At 35.2% G+C, this 21246-nt stretch overlaps 1 protein-coding gene across 1 annotated transcript in view; it reads right to left on the bottom strand.

Moving 5' to 3' along the window:
* Positions 1-4077: 4077 nt before the first annotated feature.
* The window catches only part of LOC145688420 (uncharacterized), a 363535-nt gene continuing 346366 nt past the window's right edge, over positions 4078-21246 (bottom strand). Inside the window, exons 3-4 of the mRNA XM_081762634.1 lie at positions 6840-6895; positions 4078-4522 (exon numbers count right to left, since the gene is read on the bottom strand). Of these exons, the coding sequence (XP_081618760.1) occupies positions 4264-4522; positions 6840-6895 (315 nt within the window). The 3' untranslated portion in view covers positions 4078-4263. The remainder of the gene's footprint in view (positions 4523-6839; positions 6896-21246) is intronic.

Raw genomic sequence — 21246 nt, 5'->3', positions numbered from 1 at the left:
TTTAGAAATTTTCATTCTTCTTTACACTAACATGTATTGAAATGAATAGATTCAACCGTTAAAAGACAGTTATTTTACAAAAATCGAAATAATTTGAAGTAATTTACTCTCAAGTAACAAAGTTTTACTGATTCTTAAATCACAGGGTCATCATTCATTTGCTTTGGATTATTCTTTATCATACCTTTTAATTGTAGCCGATATTTTAAAAGCGTAAAGTATCTAACGGAGTAACAAACATATAATCAAAGCACTGTGTTAACTTACCTCTATAAATTTTAATGACTCCCAAGCTATGGCACAAATTCATTTCAGGGATCTTAGTATTCTTAAGGATATCAAACTTCAAGTCAAGTTTAGAACAAAGAATTACACAGTCATAACATATTTGTCTTTACTGTTCGATAGGAAGCAAAATATTTTACTTGGTTATTAAATAAAGATAGAGAGAGAAAAACACATGAGATATGCAAGTGTCGGTTCCACATAAGTGGATTAGTTTCCGCTAATCAAATTTTGGGTTCGTCCGAGACGAAGCGTATTGCTTTTTCATCATTCACATGCCCTCCGTTAACTTTAGTGGTAAACTTATTTGTGAAACCAAAACGATTCATATGGAATTTTCTCTAATAACGAAACAAGTGTGACAGGACACCATATAATCTATAGGTTTGAAGTTCAACTATCTTTATCAATCATTTGCAATTCTACATGAATGTGTGAAATTACAGTGAACCCCTGTCAGAAGTTTTGCCAAGATATTATTTTAATAAGAACAATATATTGAAAAAATTTAAGAAAACATTTGTTGTAAGTTATATTTCAGAGAGTAATAATAAGATTAAAATAATTTTACTGTGAAAGCAGTATCAAATACGCTTCGAAAATAAGATTACCCGCAACCAGTGATGAAAATTTTCCGGAAAATTTTGAAACGGAAAATTTTCTGGTTCATAAAAACATACCCCACTTATTCCTACATAGTTGTATAGCCGTGATGTGAGGTGGAAAATTTTCTTCTATATTTTTCCGGAAAATTTTTCATTCTTAATAAATATCAGTGATCAAGTAACAGTTCCTCAGTAGTCATAAAATTGATTGAACTAATGTACAGAAATGTTAAATATTGAAAGATCGTTTAAAGAATTTGAAAATTTTCATGGCTCAGACAATTTCCAGTACTATGTAGGAACAAGTGAAACAGTTTTTAATGAATCGAAGAATTGTCTGTCCTGGATCAGTGATGAAAGTTGTCCGGAAAATTTTGAAACGGAAAATTTTCCGATTCATAAAAACATACTTCACTTATTCCTACATCGTTGTTTAGCCGTGATGTGAGGTGGAAAATTTTCTTCTATTCTTTTCCGGAAAAGTTTCCGTTATTAACAAAAATCAGTGATCAAGTAACAATTCCTCAGTATCCATAAAGTTGATTGAACTAATGTACAGAAATGTTAAATATTGAAAGACCGTTTAAAGAATCTGAAAATTTTCATGGCTCAGACCATTTTCAGTACTATGTAGAAGCAAGTGAAACAATTTTTCATGAATCGGAGAATTGTCTGTTCTGTATAGCGATAAAAATCTTCCGGAAAATTTTGAAACGGAAAATTTTGCGATTCATAAAAACACTCCATGTATTCCTATATCGTTGTTTAGCCGTGATGTGAGATGGAAAATTTTCTTCTATATTTTTTCGGATAACTTTCCGTTCTTAACAAATATCAGTGATCAAGTAACAGTTCCTCAGTATTCATAAAATTGATTCAAATCATGTATAAAAATGTTAAAAAGTGAAAGATCGTTTGAAGAATCTGAAAATTTTCATGGCTCACACAATTTTCAGTACTATGTAGGAACAAGTGAAACAACGTTTCATAAATCGAAATATTTTGTGTCTTGTATGGAAAAATTGAATAACTTTTTATGAGTCGGAAAATTTTGATGATTTTGAAGCAAAAAGTAAAACAACTTTCTGTGAATCAGAAAGTTTTATTGCTCTGTAGAAACAAATGTAAGGAATTTTCATGAATCGGAAAATTTTCATCACGATGTAGAAACAAGTGAAGACGCTTTTCATAATCCGGACAGTTTTGGATATTATGTATAGTGATGTTAGATGGAAAATTTTCCATTATATTTATCTGCACATTGAGATATACAATTCTTATAGAGGAAAATTAGACAGCAACAAATTATAATTTTCCAACTAGATTTCGGGAACCAGAAAATTTTCTAATATTTCAAGTTGGGAAGTAAAAATTTACATAGTGTTTCTCTCTCTCTCTCTCTCTCTCTCTCTCTCTCTCTCTCTCTCTATTATATCTACTTATTTATAAATGTTGCAGAATGTAAATCTATAAAAGTAGTAAAGCTATGAGAAAACTGTCTTATGCGTATTAAACTGACGAAATCTAATATTGAAAGATCAAAGTTGGATTCTGAGGGAAGAACGCATTAAAGTTTTTGAAACATTCTTGAAATGAAAAATCGTTAGATTTTCACTTCATGAAACTTTTTAAAGATAATATTTATTAGCAATAAATTTTACGGTTAAACAACGATATAGGAATAAGTGGAGTATGTTTCTATAAATCGGAAAACATTCATGACTTTTAATAAATTAAAATTTTATATAATAGAATGGGATATTTGTATTCTACGAACTCATGTTCTCTGCACTTTGCATACTGAGAGGGAGAGAGAGAGAGAGAGAAAGAAAGAGAGAGAGAGTGGAGTTGAATTGAGTTGATTTTGAGTTTAACGTCCCTTTCAGCAACGAGACTATATAAGACGGGACCAACTGATTAATGTGAAATCCGAACTACATGAGCTCCCGCTGGGAAACCAAGCCAGGTCTTCCATGCCAAACGCACGTATGCTAACTGCTTAGCAACGAAGGAGCTCGCAGATGAAGAGAGACAGAGAAACACTGTGTAAAATTTACTTCCCAATTTGAAATATTAGAAAATTTTCCGGTTCCCGAAAGCTAATTGGAAAATTATAATTTGTGGTTGACTAACTTTCCTCTACAGAAATTCAATTTTGTAGCTGAATGTGCAGTTAAATATAGTGGAATATTTTCCACCTAACATCACTATACATAATATCCAAAATTGTCCGGCGTATGAAAAGTTTTTTTCCACTTGTTTCTACATCATAATGAAAATTTTCCGATCTATGAAAATTCCTTTCACTTGTTTCTACAGAGCAATAAAACCTTCCGATTTACAAGAAGTTGTTTTACTTTTTGCTTCAAAATGATGAAAATTTTCCGACTCACAAAAAGTTCTTCAATTTTTCCATATAAGACAGAAAATATTTCGATTCATGAAAAATGGTTTACCTTGTTCCTACATAGTGCAGAAAATTGTCTGAGCTATGAAAAATTTTTGATTCTTTAGACGATCTTTCACATTTTTACATTTCTGTACATGAATTCAACCAATTTTATGTTTGCTGAGGAATTGTTACTTGATTACTGATTTTTTTTAGAACGGAAAATTTTCCGGAAAAGTCTAGCGGAAAATTTTCCACCTCACATCACTCCCGCAACTCTTCGTGAAAATCAAGTAATTGTCCTTTATTTTAAAAGTATGCAGTCGGAAAGATATATTTAAGTTTAACCAAATATTTTCCTAGAATGCAAAAATTTAGTTAGTTATTTTACTAAAACCATTTCAATATATCTTAGGTGTTGCAAAATCCCCCGCCAACGCCTTATAGTTCTCTTTCTAAAAAGAATGGGCAAACACTAACAAAGAAACCATATACAAAAAGGAGAAAGTAACCGCTATTGAACTATTGCTCACAAACTTTTCCACCCTTCATACTTGTTTTGAGACACACACACTTTTACTCTTAAAGTTAAAAATGAGAAACCCTTTTGTAACCGCTATTGAACTATTGCTCACAAACTTTTCCACCCTTCAAACCTGTTTTGAGACTCACAAACACTTTTACTCTTAAAGTTAAAAATGAGAAACCCTTCTAAAACAAAACAACAAATATCAGATAGTAATCAAATGGACATGGAATGATTATGAAATAAAACACTAAATTATAATTATATTCCTATTCTAATTTCTTTTTATTTTTATTCAATATTTACATTTTTCTATCTTTTCTTTTTACCCTTTTTCTTTCCGCAGTTATAATCTTTATCTTTCAGAATTAAAATGTGGATATTGATAATATTTATTCGATATATCCACAATCATTTTTAATAACGAGCATTTAACGGATACTTCGGACACTTCGCAATTACAATTTAATGTCATTATATCGTCCATCCATCCACTTAGGAATTATATTATTTACGTGTTCTACACTATTGTCCTCCACCATATTAATATCATCAGCATCATTCTGTTCCTCCTCCTCCTCCTCTACCTCTTCCTCATTTGCAACATTATCATGTAATACAATCTCATTATTTTCCTCATCTCTCACATCTACGTAAATCACCTCCTCATTATCTTTCGTCAAATCAATGAGTTCAATTTCGCAACGATCCGACATCCTGCAACAAACAAATACAGGAAATTATATATATTTGCAATATAAAGTAATAGTCTGAAATTTTAAGCAAACAGCGCCCTGTTAAATTATCTGTGCATTCATTTATAATTGCCGATATCAATTTTCGGTTCTATGTTGATAAATTAATTTTAGTATACAAGTAAAGTCAAAGTAATTTAAAGTAATAAAGGAGCTCCTATTATTTATTCGTTTGTCCTGGAAACTCCGAGGAACTAAGTTCCAAAATACTGAAAATTGTAAAAGATATAAAATTCTAAAGAATCTCCTAATGGCCCTTCTACAATCTGATCTACTTATACTTACAAAAGAAATAAAATTTCTTTCAGCGATTCATAAACGAACTAATTTACTTAATTTTCGTAATCAATTTTTGACATACTTCAAAAGTAACTTACATATAACTGTACAAACTGCCTTTAATTGGGCATTTCCTAAAAATTCAGTCTCAAACATTTCTCAAAAGCATTTACTTTATATCCCTTCTGACTAAAATTTCTGTGTGTCTATATACCTGTCACAAGTATCAAATAAGCTACGTCTGTGTTACCAAGGTATACAAATATTGTTAAGATTCAAGCTTTTCAGCTCGTCTGTATAAAATTCGATAATAAATACCGGACAAATTAAGGCACATGTTTACCTAGCAAACAGTACTCTTTACGGAACTAGCAACACAATATTCAATTATCAAAAAAAAAATCCAACATCGTAACGTTTTATTTTACAAGTCCTACACAAATACTAAACTAAGGGTCGCGGTATTCAACTACTAAAGTAGTTTCCTCTAGTATGTACGGTCCCTAGTTCCTTCCTCGTTCAAATAAGTCTATCATAAAAACATCATGTCCATGGGTTTTCTCGGGGTTCTCCCGTTTTCCACCCTTTTATAATTACCGTCTCCCTTAACCTAGCAGTATAACCGTAAAACGTAAAACTTAAACTAATGAGAAGCACAATGATTATTTAATATTTCAAATGAATTAATATAGGGAAACAAGAATCAGCCTTCCTCAGAGGATTTTTCCATACTTTGTTTTCTACCCAAATTTCTATAATAGAGAACATTAGTTCAATTTCAGTCTAACTAAATATTTTATCTTCTATTCTGCTATATATTAACGGATTAATCATACTTTTTCCGTTAGCGCTTTTGTGTTCCCTGCAAGCGCTTTGTTATTCAACTTGCGGTAAGGGCCATTTGGTCGAAAAAGTGTAAAAGACTTTTTCAAATTAAGCATTACACCAAATAAATACCAAACTTATAAGATCAGAACCATTTCCCAAATCTTTTCGTCTCCCGAAAATACTGCGGCCGACATTAAAAGTCCCATACGTAACAAATTAAATAATCTTACAATAACATTAAATTCTGTTTCTTTTTTAGGTAAAAACTGAATACGTTTCAAGACCTACAGCTGTACTAATACACTATTTACCTTTAATGTTTCCTAACCTATAGTTTTAAAATTATCTATACATTTTTCCGCAATTCTTGACACATATTTTTCAACAGCTCTCATACATATATTTTTCAGCACGCCTACAAAAGCAATACACTTCTCCCGTCAATATAATCGTTAGACGTAAAAAATCAAAGAAATCATTTTAGTTTTTCTATTTACAAACTTAATCAAGAACGTCAAGAAAAAACATACTACTGAAAATCAGCTTTAATCCTTAGTACATTCACGTCGCAATCCAATTATTTCACGAAATTTCACTTTTCTATAAATTGCTCTACACATGCACGATACCTGTAGTTTTGTCGGAATTTTCCTGTTTCCTTCCACTTTAAGTAAACTTTTTAAAAACATATAATAAAAACTCATTTCTGTCAAAGCGGTAAGCGCACGCCCCTTTCCAGTGGAAAAGCCAAGTTCAAGTCCTGGCAAAAGCTCATAAATTTCACATTTTACGTTTTATATAACATAGTCGTTAAAATGGACGCTAAATTCAAATCCAAGGAAAACCTTCCTCCTCAGTATATAGTTAGTCCAACAAAACGTTTATGCCTTTCGAATCCAACATTCAAGTGTAAGTCTATGTATGATATAGCCTTTGTAATATATATAAAAAACTAAATATATAACACTTTACATCTTCCTAATGTCTTTAAAATCGTACTAATTTCGTTCATTTTCATGTCTAAACGAATAAATGGAACATAATTCGCACACTTGAGGATATTACCAAAATATTACATTATATTTCGCGAGCATATACTACAGCAACATTTTTAAAAACACGTGAAATCTCACAGTTCAATTTAAAACTATATAAATAAAAGTTATTCTTGCCTGAAATCCAACAATTCCTTCAAACAATTGAGGGCTGAGAACCAATTAGCATCAATCTAATAATTAGAAAAATAATATAATTACTTATAAATTTTAATATAGCACAATAAAAATCATAAAAGTGGGCAAACAAAAATATTCATTTTAAACTCAAAAACAAAAATAATTACTAGGAATCCCACACCTCTTGCGCAAACACATAACACTATTATTCTCTAAGTAATTCATTAACAAAATATTTATGACTAACAAATATTTTAAAACTTTAATGAAGTCATAGTCGCCAGGAGCTGAAATTATCCGTACATTGGGCGAAATTCCCACTACTGTCCACAGCATCATTTCTCCAAAATGAAATAAATCTTAGACGTGTAGTTTTTATGGTAAACATATTACTTGATATTTGTCCTATTTGTGAAGATAAATTGAAACAAAAAATTTAAGTCCAATCCTGTTGCTGTTGGAATGAACACTCTTTCAGTCCTTTGATATGAAATTACTTTGCAGAGTCTGAATAAATATTCTGTCACTTCAGAGGGTAGGAAGAGCGGAATCCCCCTACTTAAGTGTGAAAATACATACATTTAATCAAATGCTTAGTGAGAGTGAGCCCATTGGTATAACACCTTTATGAATTCAATTTTTGCTCCCAAGCCATCTTATGTCATAGCTGATGACCTTGGAGAACGAGAGATGCAAATATGATGCAAGAGAGATACAGTCACATGCGCAAATTTAGAACTTGAGACAAAATGATCGCAAAGCATCCATATTTTGTCGAAAAGTTTGATTCGATAAGTAGACATGTAAAAGCTCGAGAGCATCCCACTACCAATTGTTGAATTCAAGTGAAGAACTCAGTTGAGAGCATCAGATGATTACGGAGGGGCAGAAACATATTCAGATATATAAAACAAACAATGAAAAAATTGAACTGCCCTGAACAGGACTCGATCCATCAACCTTACGATTACCAAGCACCGACTCTACTCACTCATCCACGGAGCCACACAAAAAGATAGGCAGTCATAAGTCAGACACGGAACGTTTGTTACTAACAAAACGTGTATTTGTAAGGGGGAGAGCTAAGGAAATTTCCCGTCTCTTGTTTTTCTTTCACTAGCACTAGCTTAGTTACTGTTGTCCCTGCCTGGGAATAATAATTTCCGACCTTCCATAAGCTTTCCTAACAATTTGCATACAGGTATATATAGCAACACAAAACATTTATCCATGGCTCTTCTGTACAATTATACTTACACTAAACAATTACTTACAATTCTATTAATTCCAGTACCAAGTAAACAGAAATGCTGGATATGAAATTCTATATCTCGACAATAGTCTTGAAGAAAATAATCAAATTCAATTCTTCTATTTGGAACAGGGGGACCATACACGCAAATTGCGCTCATGAGATTTGTTTTGCGGAGGAGAGGACAGAAATTTACATTGAAAATCGCAAAATCGCACGTTTGATTATATCATAATTTTATTTTTAAGAACGCCAAATGCGAAGGAGAACGAATGTATTCTCACTGGCTAGAAAGAATAAAATTATGGCTGAAGGTAGAAGTGAACAGACACTGATGACATTTAGGAAGAATGCATGCTACCATGCAGTGGCGTAGCCTGGAGGTCTGGAGCTACCGGATATTTGCGCAAGTTGTTAAAGTAATACCCAAGAGTAGAAACATACCGAAGAGACTTCGCGATCAAGGTCGAGGCGTCACTCTTGATACTGGCACAAAAATATGGATTCAGATGGGTATGCACATGCGGAATATGTACGCTACATTGCGACCTAGAGGTCAACCCCGAGGGTGAGTCGATGGTCGCGATGATAAACAATTCAATTTGTTTTTACATCCATGCTCAGCGGAAGCATCGCTGTGGCTCATGTTCTCTTTGGTTCTCCTTCAAGCGCTGCAAAGAATAAAGTCTTCATTTGTTTAAAATTTCGTCTGCAGAGGATTCTGTATGTCTATACTCGAGAGATTTTGCTGCACTATTAAATGTGATTATAAAAGACATATTAATAGAACTGGTGAAGAATGTTCCAGCAATATGGGATAAGAAACACAAAAACATAATAATAGACACGTTTTAAATAGAGAATGGAAGAAAATAGCAACTGAAATGTGAATGTCGGGTAAGTTATTCATATTTATTTGAGAATTATACTGTAGTTTATTAGAAAGAAAAGAAGCTACTGCTAATTATATATATGCTTAAAAATTCCACTCCTTTCCCCCAATTCAGAGATTAATGAAAGAAGGGTTTCTTGTAAATTCGTTACTGATATAAGGTAAAGAAATACATGTAAAGACAGGCACATATTCATAGGGAGAAAATGTCGTATAATGGAATTGCAGCGACGAAACTTCATTTGCTACAGTTAATAAGACTCCAAACCGAAACCTTAAGACATACCTGTTTTTTTCAAGCACTTCACAGTGGTCCAGAAACACCCAAAACCTGGCCAAAAACCAACTCTTTAAAAATAGCGAACAACCAAATATGTTTGAAAGTCAATGAACTGGGGTATTCAAACCTACCTGAGTCTTAAAAAAATTTTCACCCCTTAGTCAGAAATTGACTTCCGAAGTGAGAGGTTGACCTTGTGCATTAATTACTGAAGATTTCTAAGTTAGCGCCAACAAAGTGTGAGAATGTTTTCTACCTAGTCTTCCTGTAGCCAGGTGGAATGAAGTACTTTTGTCACATCTGCAAAGATTATTATTTATGATGATGAGTTTAAATTAGTGTGTAGCTATTAAATTTATCGATTTACAGGGGATGAAATTCAAGTAAATTGGAGCAAGAAATGTTATGTGTATTTTTTTGTTCTCGTAGAATTATCTTTCGACTTCCACGTACTTCCACTTTGGTATCGCACTCTGGAAGTAGTTCAACTCTTCCTCTTTCAGAAACCGTAAACCAAACTTGCTCATTTTTGCTCGTCTGTGAAATATTTTTGTTGTAGATAAGACTCATTGTACAAAGTGCAAAAATATTTCGTATTGTATTTTTCTTCTATTTTTCAGTCATATCCTATCAAACATCAAGAAGACAGCTATTGGAGGTCCTTTGGAGGGCAAAAGGACACAGAGCTGTGAAAAAGTAGCACATGTTCACGTACCTCAAAGATAAAGCATCTGTTGAATAGTCAAAGGAAGCTAAGCAGAGTTTGCACGTGTTTTGCTAGAAATTGTTTCACATGCTTGACAAGTGCAACAGAAATTACCAAAAATTGGAAGAGGAGAATGCGGATTGGCTGGACGGTGAGTTATTAATGATGATTGGACCTGTCAGTGAAGACGACTGGGGGTCATCGACTTCAGCAGGTGCAGCTGGACCTGGACGACCAGAGGTGGCCTTCTCTGTGAGGGGAAAAACAGAAACATTGCGCTCCTCATTCAACGGTACTACTCGTGCTTATGCTACTTAAATGAAATATAGAGAGGAGAGAGAATTGGAAAAAACGAAACTTCTTCAGGAAATAGACGAATCGCCCACCAGGGCTGGCAAGATTCGAAAGTTATGGGCACATACCCAAAAACAGAATCCCAAATGTTACAACCCAGAGGAGGCTTTAGCACTGATACTCGAGGGGGATCTGACACGTCACAGTACCAGCTGCTAAGAAACGGCGCGAAGGACTTGGATCACAATATATATCCTGCTTACAACCATGTTCTGGACGCAAAAAAGACTGCTATCCTGAAGTCATTAACGTCACAGAATCAGTAGCTGAAGTAGCTCTACAATCTCTCCTCGACCATACAACTGCAAGAATTCTGCAAGTACAGGAACCTGTGCTCGAAACCATCCCAGAAAAGTATCAGAAATCTCTGCAGCTGATTACCAAATGGGGATGCGACGGAACATCCGGGCAAGCCCAATGCAGACAGCTCGAGAGGAGGGCTTTCAAGACAGCGACCTTTTTTTCACGTCAGCTGTGCCTCAGCAACTTTATTATGAGAAAAAATGTGTTAGAGTTGTAGTGTGGCAAAATCAACGCCCCTCATCCACAAGATATTGTCGGTCGATAAAATTACAATTCAGGAAAGAAACTGAAGAACTTGCAAGGCAAGAAGCTAGCCTAATGGAAGAGAAAATTAGATGCCTGATTCCAAGCTGCATCAGTATTCCGCTGTTACGAGATCGCAGTATAGAAACAACTGAGTTCGAGGTTACACACAGTCTGCAGTTCACAATGGTGGATGGCAAAATATGTAACGCCGTGACACAAACAAGATCGGCACAAACTTGCTACGTATGCGGCGCTAATCCAAAAGAAATGAATTCCTTCCAGAAGGGATTTAGAGCTGAAAAACCGGAAACTTTCCAATTCGGATTGTCCACGCTATATACCTGGATTAGATTTATGGAGTGGTTGCTGCATGTGGCATATCGTTTGGATATTTAGAAATGGCAGGTCAGGAAAGACGACCAACCGACCATGATGAAGAAGAAATAAAGAGATCCAAGAGGCCATGAAAGCTGAGTTAGGCCTCAATATTGACGAACCGAGGCAAGACGGCAGTGGTACTTCCAACGACAGCAATACAACCAGACGATTTTTTGGAAACTATCAACAAGTTTCAGCAATAACAGGTCTGAATGAAAAGCTTGTTGAGCAGTGTGGCGTCTTGCTGCAGGCCTTGTCTTGTGGACTGGCTATCGATCCAAACAAATTTGAAGGTTGGGCAAACGATATCAGGGATCTCTACATCAAGCATTATTCGTGGTTTTACATGCCCGCCTCCATTCACAAAATTCTCGCTCATGGGTCCTCAATAATCTCGCACGGCCTATTACTCATTGGGCAGATGTCGGAGGAGGTCCAAGAAACCCGACATAAGCATATTAAACATTATCGGGAGCATCATTCCCGAAAGTGCTCACGCAAAGAAACAATGAAGGATGTGTTGTTGCGGCTCCTCGTAACAAGCGATCCAAAGATATCCACGCTTCGGAATCCCATACTGAACCTTTTGAAAGAGATGGAGTCTCCAGACCAGCTGTCTTCTGAGGATGAATCAGAATAGGCTTAGTGTGTAAAAATCTAAACTGTTCAGTTATTCTTTATTTCACGTGCAAAAATATTATTCTCATTCTGCAAATATATTATTAAAATTGTTAGTAAAACATTTTGTATTCTTGTTTCGAATTCATTAACAGCATTCATCTGAGGATGAATTGGAATAGCCTTTATGTGTAAAAATCATAAGCTGTTGTTATGCTTTATTTCATGTGGAAAAATATTATTCTCGTTGTACGAATATGTGCAAATACATTATTATACATGTTCTTCCATCATTTTGTCTTATTTTTAGCATAACATAACATTTCTGCAACGAAAAACACAAGATTTCAATTTTTAGCACGAAAAGGTAATTTTGGCCAGGTTTTGAGGGTGTCTGGACCACTGTGCACTTGGATGAATGGCCACCCCTGGCCTAGGAGGAGAGCCGCAATTTTTAAGTTGCCAAGAGCTAGCCAAGAGTCTATGTTATTTCCCCTCCAGAAAGTCAGAAAACAAAAAAATTTGTTACTACTGTGTTAGTTAAGATTTATTTGTAAGAACCGTCTGCTAAAAACTACTACCAAATAATCAGACATAAAGCAGAGCTAATATTGAAAAATGTTCAAACATTTAATATTTGTGTAACATAGGGGAGAGAGAGAGAAAGAGAGAGAATTAGTCCTACACATAATAATGCCCTTCGGTTATAATTTTAAACAAAGGAACACTTTCCATCTCATCTTCCTGATCTTCCAAAAACAGCAAGTGGCACTACGAACTTATCTGTTTCTCTCTGTGTCTGTGACTGTCGCTCACTGACATACGTAGTTCATGCTCGATTATTTGATTCTGAGAAATTCAGTTAAAGGAAAGAAACATTTGTATCCAATATATATATATATATATATATATATATATATATATATATATATATATATATATATATATATATATATATATATATTGTAGTTACTCATCCAAAATGTAACACGAAAAAAGTAACGCAAACTAGGTACACCTTGTCTCAAAAAGGTTGAGCGCATTCTTTATTGCTGTTTCGAGGCAAAAAATTTTCTAATTCCAACTTCGGGTATTTTCAGAAAAAGTAAACCAGGTTCGAACCTCGAAGCCAACTTTGCAATCTGGAGAAATCTTGCAGATGTGTTCTTCTTCTTTTAAATATAATAAGACTTGTTACCAAGTGCATAAAAAAACAACATTGATTAAAATACTTACTGATACAATATTTCGAAACCTTGTGTTAATGTCAGACATGCTTGTTTGTCATTTTGCTCTCCATACTTAATGGAACATTTAGATACGTAAACGAATTTTTCCATATGTAAAAGAATGCTGAAAGTGAAGAAATAGAACATAATTCTCGTCTGAGTATTAGAATAAAAGTCAAAGTAGAACAAAAACAGTGTTTGCAGTGGATATGAATGTCATTATTATCTTAAATGCCGCTATATAACGCTAGAAGTAGCTTTCGTAGAGCGCTTGTATTAGCTCAGTGGTAAGCCGCTGGATTTCAAATCGGAAAATTGTGAGTTCGATTCCTATTTGGGTCAATGCTTTCTTTTTTATGAAATTCTATTTTCCGCAATGCATGAAAAATTATATAAAATAATTACGTTAAAATACATCAGTTGTACATATATATAACTTATAATCATTGAAGAACATACTGATTATTATGTTTAAAACATAGCAGGTGTTGGTATTCTATATGTGAATGTTAAATACAAATTAAGAAAGAATATAATCGCAATATATAAATTATGTAGTGCGTTTATTTGCAGCTATTTGCCATACAGAAGTTATTACTCAATTTTCTCATTACAGTAACTGATTTACGCTTTCTGAAAGGTAAAGAGACTATGCGGGTATAAACGTAAATTATTATTCAAACTCCAATCTTGGTTGCAGACACAAAACTCACGATCCCCAAAACCATGGAAACGAACTCTACGAACAGAGACTTATTTATACTTTAGAAAGAGGGGAAGAATAGGATTTCTTTCCAAAGGATTTCAGTTCAATAATCTGCAATGTTTTGTATATGAATGTGGTCCCTTTCCGCCTCTTATGTATATAGTGCTCTCTATATATAGTGTTCTACATATAGTGCTTACAGTCTAAAAAAGAGTACTCTCATGGTAAACTATTGGGAGTTGGAGGTGGATATATATAAAGTAAAAGCGATCGATATTAGTGTCGAATCCATAATTCTCGATGTTGCAGATATTAATAATTACAACTCCGAAAGCGTTAAAGTCCAAATTTAACTCTCATCGTAAAGCTCCTTTGTGATTAAGCGTATAGCGTATACGCTTTTAGCGTGGGAGACCCAGATTCGGCCCCCAGCGAGAGCTAACGTAGTTCGGGTTCTACGTTAATTAGGAGGTCTCCGTCTCATATAGCCTTACTAGTGAACGGGACGTTAAACTCAAAATCAATTCAATCGATTCAATAGCCATCATCATGGCGGGGGATAAAGTATGAAAATAAAATGTCTCAAGCGACTGAGATTAGTGTCAAATCCATAGTTTGAGTTCGTGACGCTATTACAAACACGCCCTTGGCGCGGGAGACCCGGGTTCGATTCCCGGCGGGAGCTCATGTGGTTCGAATTCCACGTTAATCAGTAGGTCCACGTCTCACATAGCCTCGCTGCTGAAAGGGACGCTAAACTGAAATTCAACAACTGCTATTACAAACACAATGTCATTTAATGCCAGGTTTTAGCATCAGCGACTATACCACCTGGAGTTTGAATTTACAGGAGCAACATCGAAAGCGTTGCTCACACAGCTCTAAATGTTTTGATGTATGTATACGTGTATATTCCAGCGAAACTCCGGAAGGACTGGAGCAACTTTTACCTAACATGAGAGACATATTACTTTCAATCTAAGAAAAAATATTGTGCAAGTCAGATACCTCAAGGGGTGGGGGTTGGGAGGAGTGAGATGTAAAAATAGTGTAAAACGACTGATTGTAGAGAGTTATCCATTGTTTTCTGGATCTTTGAGATGAGTAGTGAGGCACTCAATGGCGTTATATCCAAATTCATCCCCATCTTTACAGAATGAGTGGCTTGGAGATATGATTAATAAAATGTAAAAACTTACTTAAATATTTGTCGAATGTTTTCTGGGGTCGCGAAATCGTTTCTAATAACTTTGGAGTGTAGTTTTTACCCACTTCAAGATGGGCTTTTTAGTCGTATTAATTTCTCACCTCAAGAAGAAGAAATTACCATCTCAACTTGTATATGTATCAAGCTAGCCTTCGCAATCGAGAAAAAATTGTGTAGATGTACGTCTCGTCTTTTAAATGATACACTAAATATGAAGGTGCGTCGGCGTTTTTCTCAAATTTTCCACATAGATAGTACCCCACCAGAAAGCAATAAATCTCGAGACGGTTCACAGTACCATCTGACAGAACTCGAGATACAGGGATTTGTTTGATTGGCTAAATTAAGACCTCAATAATTTATACTTCTACAAGCGAGATTTTCTTCATCGTTTCCGTGGCGAAATCAGAAGAATATGCGGCAAGTAAACTTAAGGTTGAAGGTTCGCGCCCACCTCGGGATACTTGCTTTTTTCCTAGTTATTATTACACTTGACTGAATATTAAAAAATCAGGCATATAGGCGATTTAACATATTTTGGGGGAGGAATTTTGGAGTTTTGTCGAGTCTCTGCCGCTGGTGGTATAATTTTCAAAATGGAAGTGGGGCCACCAAAGATCGTAGCTGCGTGATTACCAACTATTGGCGAAAGTCGCCAGTTGCGCATCGGTGGTCCACTGACGCTTACTGCATGGGGGCTTGTATCTGAAAACTAAGAGAATAAAGAAGCATGGTATCCATGAAGCCCGTTGGCACTAATCAAAACCTGAAACGATAAAACAGATGTCAAAACCGGAAAATATATATTTTATACAGGGGTATAGCCAGCAGGTTTGTGTAGTAGGGGCCCTTTTTTGAGGGGGAGGGGCAGCTGCAATGTACAAACCAAAAAGGTGTTGCTGCTAGTGTTTTGAGGACTTAAAGAAAGGAAAATTTTGGTCTCCCTCTGGAAAACTAACAACTAGCTTATTATTATTATTATTATTATTATTATTATTATTATTATTATTATTATTATTATTATTATCCATAAATTACCCAAGGTAGTTTGTATTGTCCTTAATCAAGAACTACTACCCGGGACCAAACGCAATACTTTTGTACATAACTATAAAGGCAAGCAAGAAAGTTCTGTCCCTTTTCGTGGAGGTCTGTGTTCACTTGGCCCTCACACCATCAGTTGAATGCGAGTGGAGATAAATCGAACGTCAGTTGTTGGCGTTGGTATATCCAACATACTACCTGGTTGTGGCAATTCAGATACACCGTGAAATTGCATAAAGGCAGAGGGAACATGGGACATCCACAGAGCATCATAAGAGCATGTATGCTGAACGATTTCAAATGGAGTTCAAACGCCGCTGTAGCGGGACAGGAGATATGCCAGGCCTTTGGTGAGGGTGTCGTGACGACGTGGACACTGCAGTGATGGTTTAACAAGTTTAAGGACTATGACGAAACACCCGAAAACACCACGTCCCAGAAGACCAACACATGTACAAAGAGGAACTGGGACTACAATTCAGTGTGTGGAGAAACCATTCGGCAGTACATCCATCAACTTGGGAAGCACTACAAGTTGGGTCGATGGGTCCCACATGTTTTGACTCCCGGCCAGAAGACAACGCGGCAGTCGTCTGTGTTTATTTACTGTTTTGGAGCCATTTCTGGACAGGGGGTTGACATGTGATAAAAAGTGGGTCCTATACAAAGCTTTACGGCCCCGTCGTCATTGGTTAGCATCCCATGAACCGATTTCAAAACAGCCGAAACCAGCACTGTACCAGAAGAAGATCCTTCTGTGTGTTTGCTGCATCGTGCATCGGGAACTGCTAGAAGCTGGTCATAGTATCAATGCAACAGTGTAGTGTCAGCAATTCAGCTGTGCTGAAGAGAAAACTCAAAACTCTAGAGCCATCACTTCTGAATTGCAAATGTATCCTCGTTTACGGGACAACGCTAAGTCCCACGTGGCTAGGATGACTCAGGACACTATTCTCCGAATTGGATTTGAAACAATATTGCAACCACTATATTATTCGGGTGTTGCACCGTCCGATTATCACCTGTTCCATTCTTTTGGACAATCACTTTAGAGGACGCCAGTTCAAATCCCTAGTAAAAGTCCAAAATGCACCTGATATCTTTTTCGTTTCATAGCCCACCAAGTTCTACCGCAATGGATTCCATAGCCTTCCAGAACGTTTTCAGAAGATCGTCGATGCTGATGGGGACTATTTTTGTTCTTCCAGGTTAGGTGACATATCGATGTTCAAAGGTGGTGGGTGAAAAGCAACAAAACTTTTCATGGTTACCTTTATATTTCAATTTAAGACATTGTATACAGAACCTATCTACACAACATTGATTTTCTTTGAAATTTCACTTAATTTTTTACGGTTTCCTGTCAATAATATTTATTATTCGTGACAAAAAGTAATAATTTTATTACACTGAGTAGAAATAAAAAAGAGAGCGAATGAAATCCAAATTGAATAAAAACATTGTTTCTCACCAAATTTTCCATTCTTTGTCTTTTAAAACACTTCTTAAAGCATATAAAAATATATCGTACTTACAAATCAGTTTAGTACGTTTGTTTTATGCCTGTATTTATAGTACCTTGTTATAGCGTTTGTCTTCAAACTGTCAAATATAAATTGCAGTAGATTGTGTAATCTGCTGTCACAAAAAAGTATCCTATTTTTCGATCGGTATAAGGAAGAGATACTATACTATTTTTCGATCGGTATGCAAAAACAATATTTCTCCATACTATTTTACCGTAAATTATTAATTGTCAATAAACTTTGTTACTTTTAAATGAATGAAGCGAGATAATTTTACTATGATGTTTTAAAAGCTAGTCATTTGGGGGAAGGGAAAAAATTTGGGGGGCCTGGCCCCGATATCCCCCCTTGGCTACACCCCTGATTTTATAATTTCAAATGTACCCCGTGTCGAGGGAAAAGATTTGCCCCAAGGATCCCCGGAGTGTCTCAGGAGGGGTACAACTCAAAATTTGAAAATGAAAAGGGGAATCAAGTTGTAACTAACTAACTCTATGGCCTATGGAACCCGGAGGTTCAATGCCGCGTTCACAAAAGCTCTCCAAAATAAACTTTTCAATTCATTCTAATAAAGAGCAAGGTAAGTATAGTTTGGACCCAGCGTCACATAACTTATGTAGTTCCTCGTATGAAGTTTCCGCCATTCCCCATTCCCGGTCCTCTTGCGTCCGAATATTCGTCTCAGGATCTTGTTCTCAAATACTTTCAGTCTATGTTCTTCCCTCAGAGTAAGTGACCACGTTTCGCAACCATACAGAACAACAGGCATAATAATCGTTTTGTATATTTTAAGCTTCAAATTCCTCGACAGAATTCGCGACGACAAGAGATTTTGAACCGAATAGTAACACGAATTCCCTGCTTTTAGTCGGCATTTAACTTCTTTGTGAATATGATTTTACTCTGTTAATATTGATCCTAGATATTTGAAACTATCCACTTTATCAAAAGTATTATTTAATATTTTAACGCATCCATAATTTGCTGTATTCCGGTCCCGACGCACTTCCATGTATTTAGTTTTCTCTGCATTTACTTTTAAACCCATCAAGTAGTATCTCTTTTAAAAGTATTGCTAAAATTTAAAATGAAATGGTAAGAGTCTCGAGTCTTTATACTAACTTGTGCAAAATAGCGAGCGTTCAAGATGGTAAAAATCCTTCATTGAAAACTCCGTGACCACCTCTAGAAATGTGAATCTGTGAAACTACCCAGAAGAGGTAAACACTTGTCTTATCATTGCAAAAGTATAATGCACCAAGGTAAAAGAAGAAGCGACCCATTATGGGTTTATTATATCACTAATATTAAATTCTAGTTTCCACGATTGTGTCTTTAAGCTAAAGGACAGGGTGATTGTGAATTGTGAATTAATGGTAGAATACAAATGGACCCACCGCCAACTATGAACCACTTTGAACCATTGTGACCAACTCCGACAAACCAAAACTCATTGTCATCAACTCTGGCCTACGATCCACGTCCTTCTCTCCATTGACTAAAGACGTTACACTAGAAATAAAAAAAGACTGTGAAATTATCCCTTATCGGAGTTTGAATTTCTACCGTCAATCGCTCAAGCACCGCTTTGTTACGGTGGATCTGATCTTTACGATATAGAATGGTAAAGTGTTTCTCATCTTCCAAATTAAGATGAATTTATCATATATAATTACTTCTTTCTTGGCTTACAAATACATTTCGGTACAAAATAGTATGGAATTTGAAAGTACCAAATCAAAATAAAGTAGAGCAACGTAAAAAAATATATATTAACCAATAATCCATATAATTAAGCATGGCGTACTAATTTAAAATACCCATGTAATTAAGCTTGGAATACAAATTTTATGTCCATTTTTTCACCACTCTATAGGATGATTGTCTTATGTATATTAAACACCAGCTTCAGCAATTATTATAATAGAAAGCAGTGGGTATAAAATGCGAAGGACTGTTTTCATTCCTCAGTTTGTTTCTCAACTAATATCGATCGTTTTCGATTATTTTTACAAATCAACCCACTACCAATTTCCAATATATAGAAAATCCTTCCCCCTCTCGCTCATTTTTTTAAAAATGCCAGGACACGTTCTGTTTATTTTTAATAAAGAGTTATATACTGAATTTCAGCTCTCTAAGTTGAACGGCTTGAAAGATACTCAATTTTATGCAAAAATTCGGACACCTGCTCCCCCTCAAGATATGTGTTATAATGAAAGTGATACGCGTATGATAACTCCTATGTAAAAAAGACCTTTTGCTGTGGCATGCTTCATAACGGCAATCCAGTCTGCTCACGTGATCTTTGGGATTTATGAATTTCTTGCGAGCGCTCCGACTTTGGATTTCCTGTTTATACCCTCTTTTTATGCCTCGGATAATTTTTCAAGAATATCAATGACATGTTGTAATACGAATGTTGAGAAGTAACCTCTATATGCCAAATGGCTGCAAATAAATACTCTACATAATTAGTTTATTTCGATGATATAACTTTCTTAATTTGTATTTAACATTCATATATAGAATACCAACGTACTGTGAACACCGGTTATATTTTAAACATAATAATCATTGTGTTCTGCAATGAATATATGTTATATATATACAACTGATGTATTTTAATGTAACTATTTTATATAATTTTTCATGCATTGCGGAAAATAGTATTTCATAGAAAAGAAAGCATTCACCCAGATGAGAATCGAACTCACAACTTTATGGTTTGAAATCCAACGACTTACCACTGAGCTAGCACAAGCGCTCTTCGGAAAATACTTCTAGCGATATATAGCGGCATTTAAGATAATAATGACATGCATATCCACTGGAAACGCTGTTTTTGTTCTACTTTGACTTTTATTTTAGTACTCAGGCGAGAATTATGTTCTATGTCTTCACATTCAACACTCTTCTATATACGAAAAGATTCGTTTACGTATCTAAATGTCCCATTAAGTATGGAGAGCAAAATGACAAACAAGCATGTGCTGATATTAATACAAAGTTTCGAAATATTGTAATATTAAGTATTTTAATCAATGTTGTTTTTTATATAATTGGTAACAAGTCTTACTATATTTTAAAAAAGAAAAACACACCTGCAAGATTTTTCCCGATTGCAAAGGTTGGCTTCGAGGTTCGAACCTGGTTTATCTTTCCGAAAATACCCGAAGTTGAACTTAGAAAATTTTTGCCTCGAAACAGCAATAAAGAATACGCTCAACCTTTTAGAGACTTTCCTTAAAATTTTGTAACGCGTTACCCTTACAGTTACTTTGGAAAAATGTAACGCGTTACTAGGAAACGTTACTTAAAAAGTAACGCGTTATAAGTTCAAGCTTACTGGAAATAACTGTACACACCTGTTCACATAAAGCTGGAAACTCGTTCAGAAACTAAGTCCGAAAAAGTGAGCCTAGATCCGTGACAATTCCCGCAGATCTATACACAGGGAATTTCATGTTCCCGCCGTTAGTTATAGACACTAGCTACAAACCGTACAGTCATCCGAGCGATGTAAAAATGTAAAAACAATATCAAACTACTTATTTTTTGAGATTAATATTGATTACACACCTCATGCACAGATCTAATATGCAACATCAATCATTATCTTAAGTAGAAATTGCCGAAAACGACAGAAAATGGATATCTAAA

Source organism: Thermobia domestica, chromosome 6 (assembly GCF_964235325.1).
Source record: "Thermobia domestica chromosome 6, izTheDome1.hap1.1, whole genome shotgun sequence".
Taxonomy (NCBI): Eukaryota; Metazoa; Arthropoda; class Insecta; order Zygentoma; family Lepismatidae; genus Thermobia; species Thermobia domestica.
The sequence above is the reverse complement of the archived record's forward strand: the minus strand, read 5'-3'. Positions and strand labels throughout refer to the sequence as shown.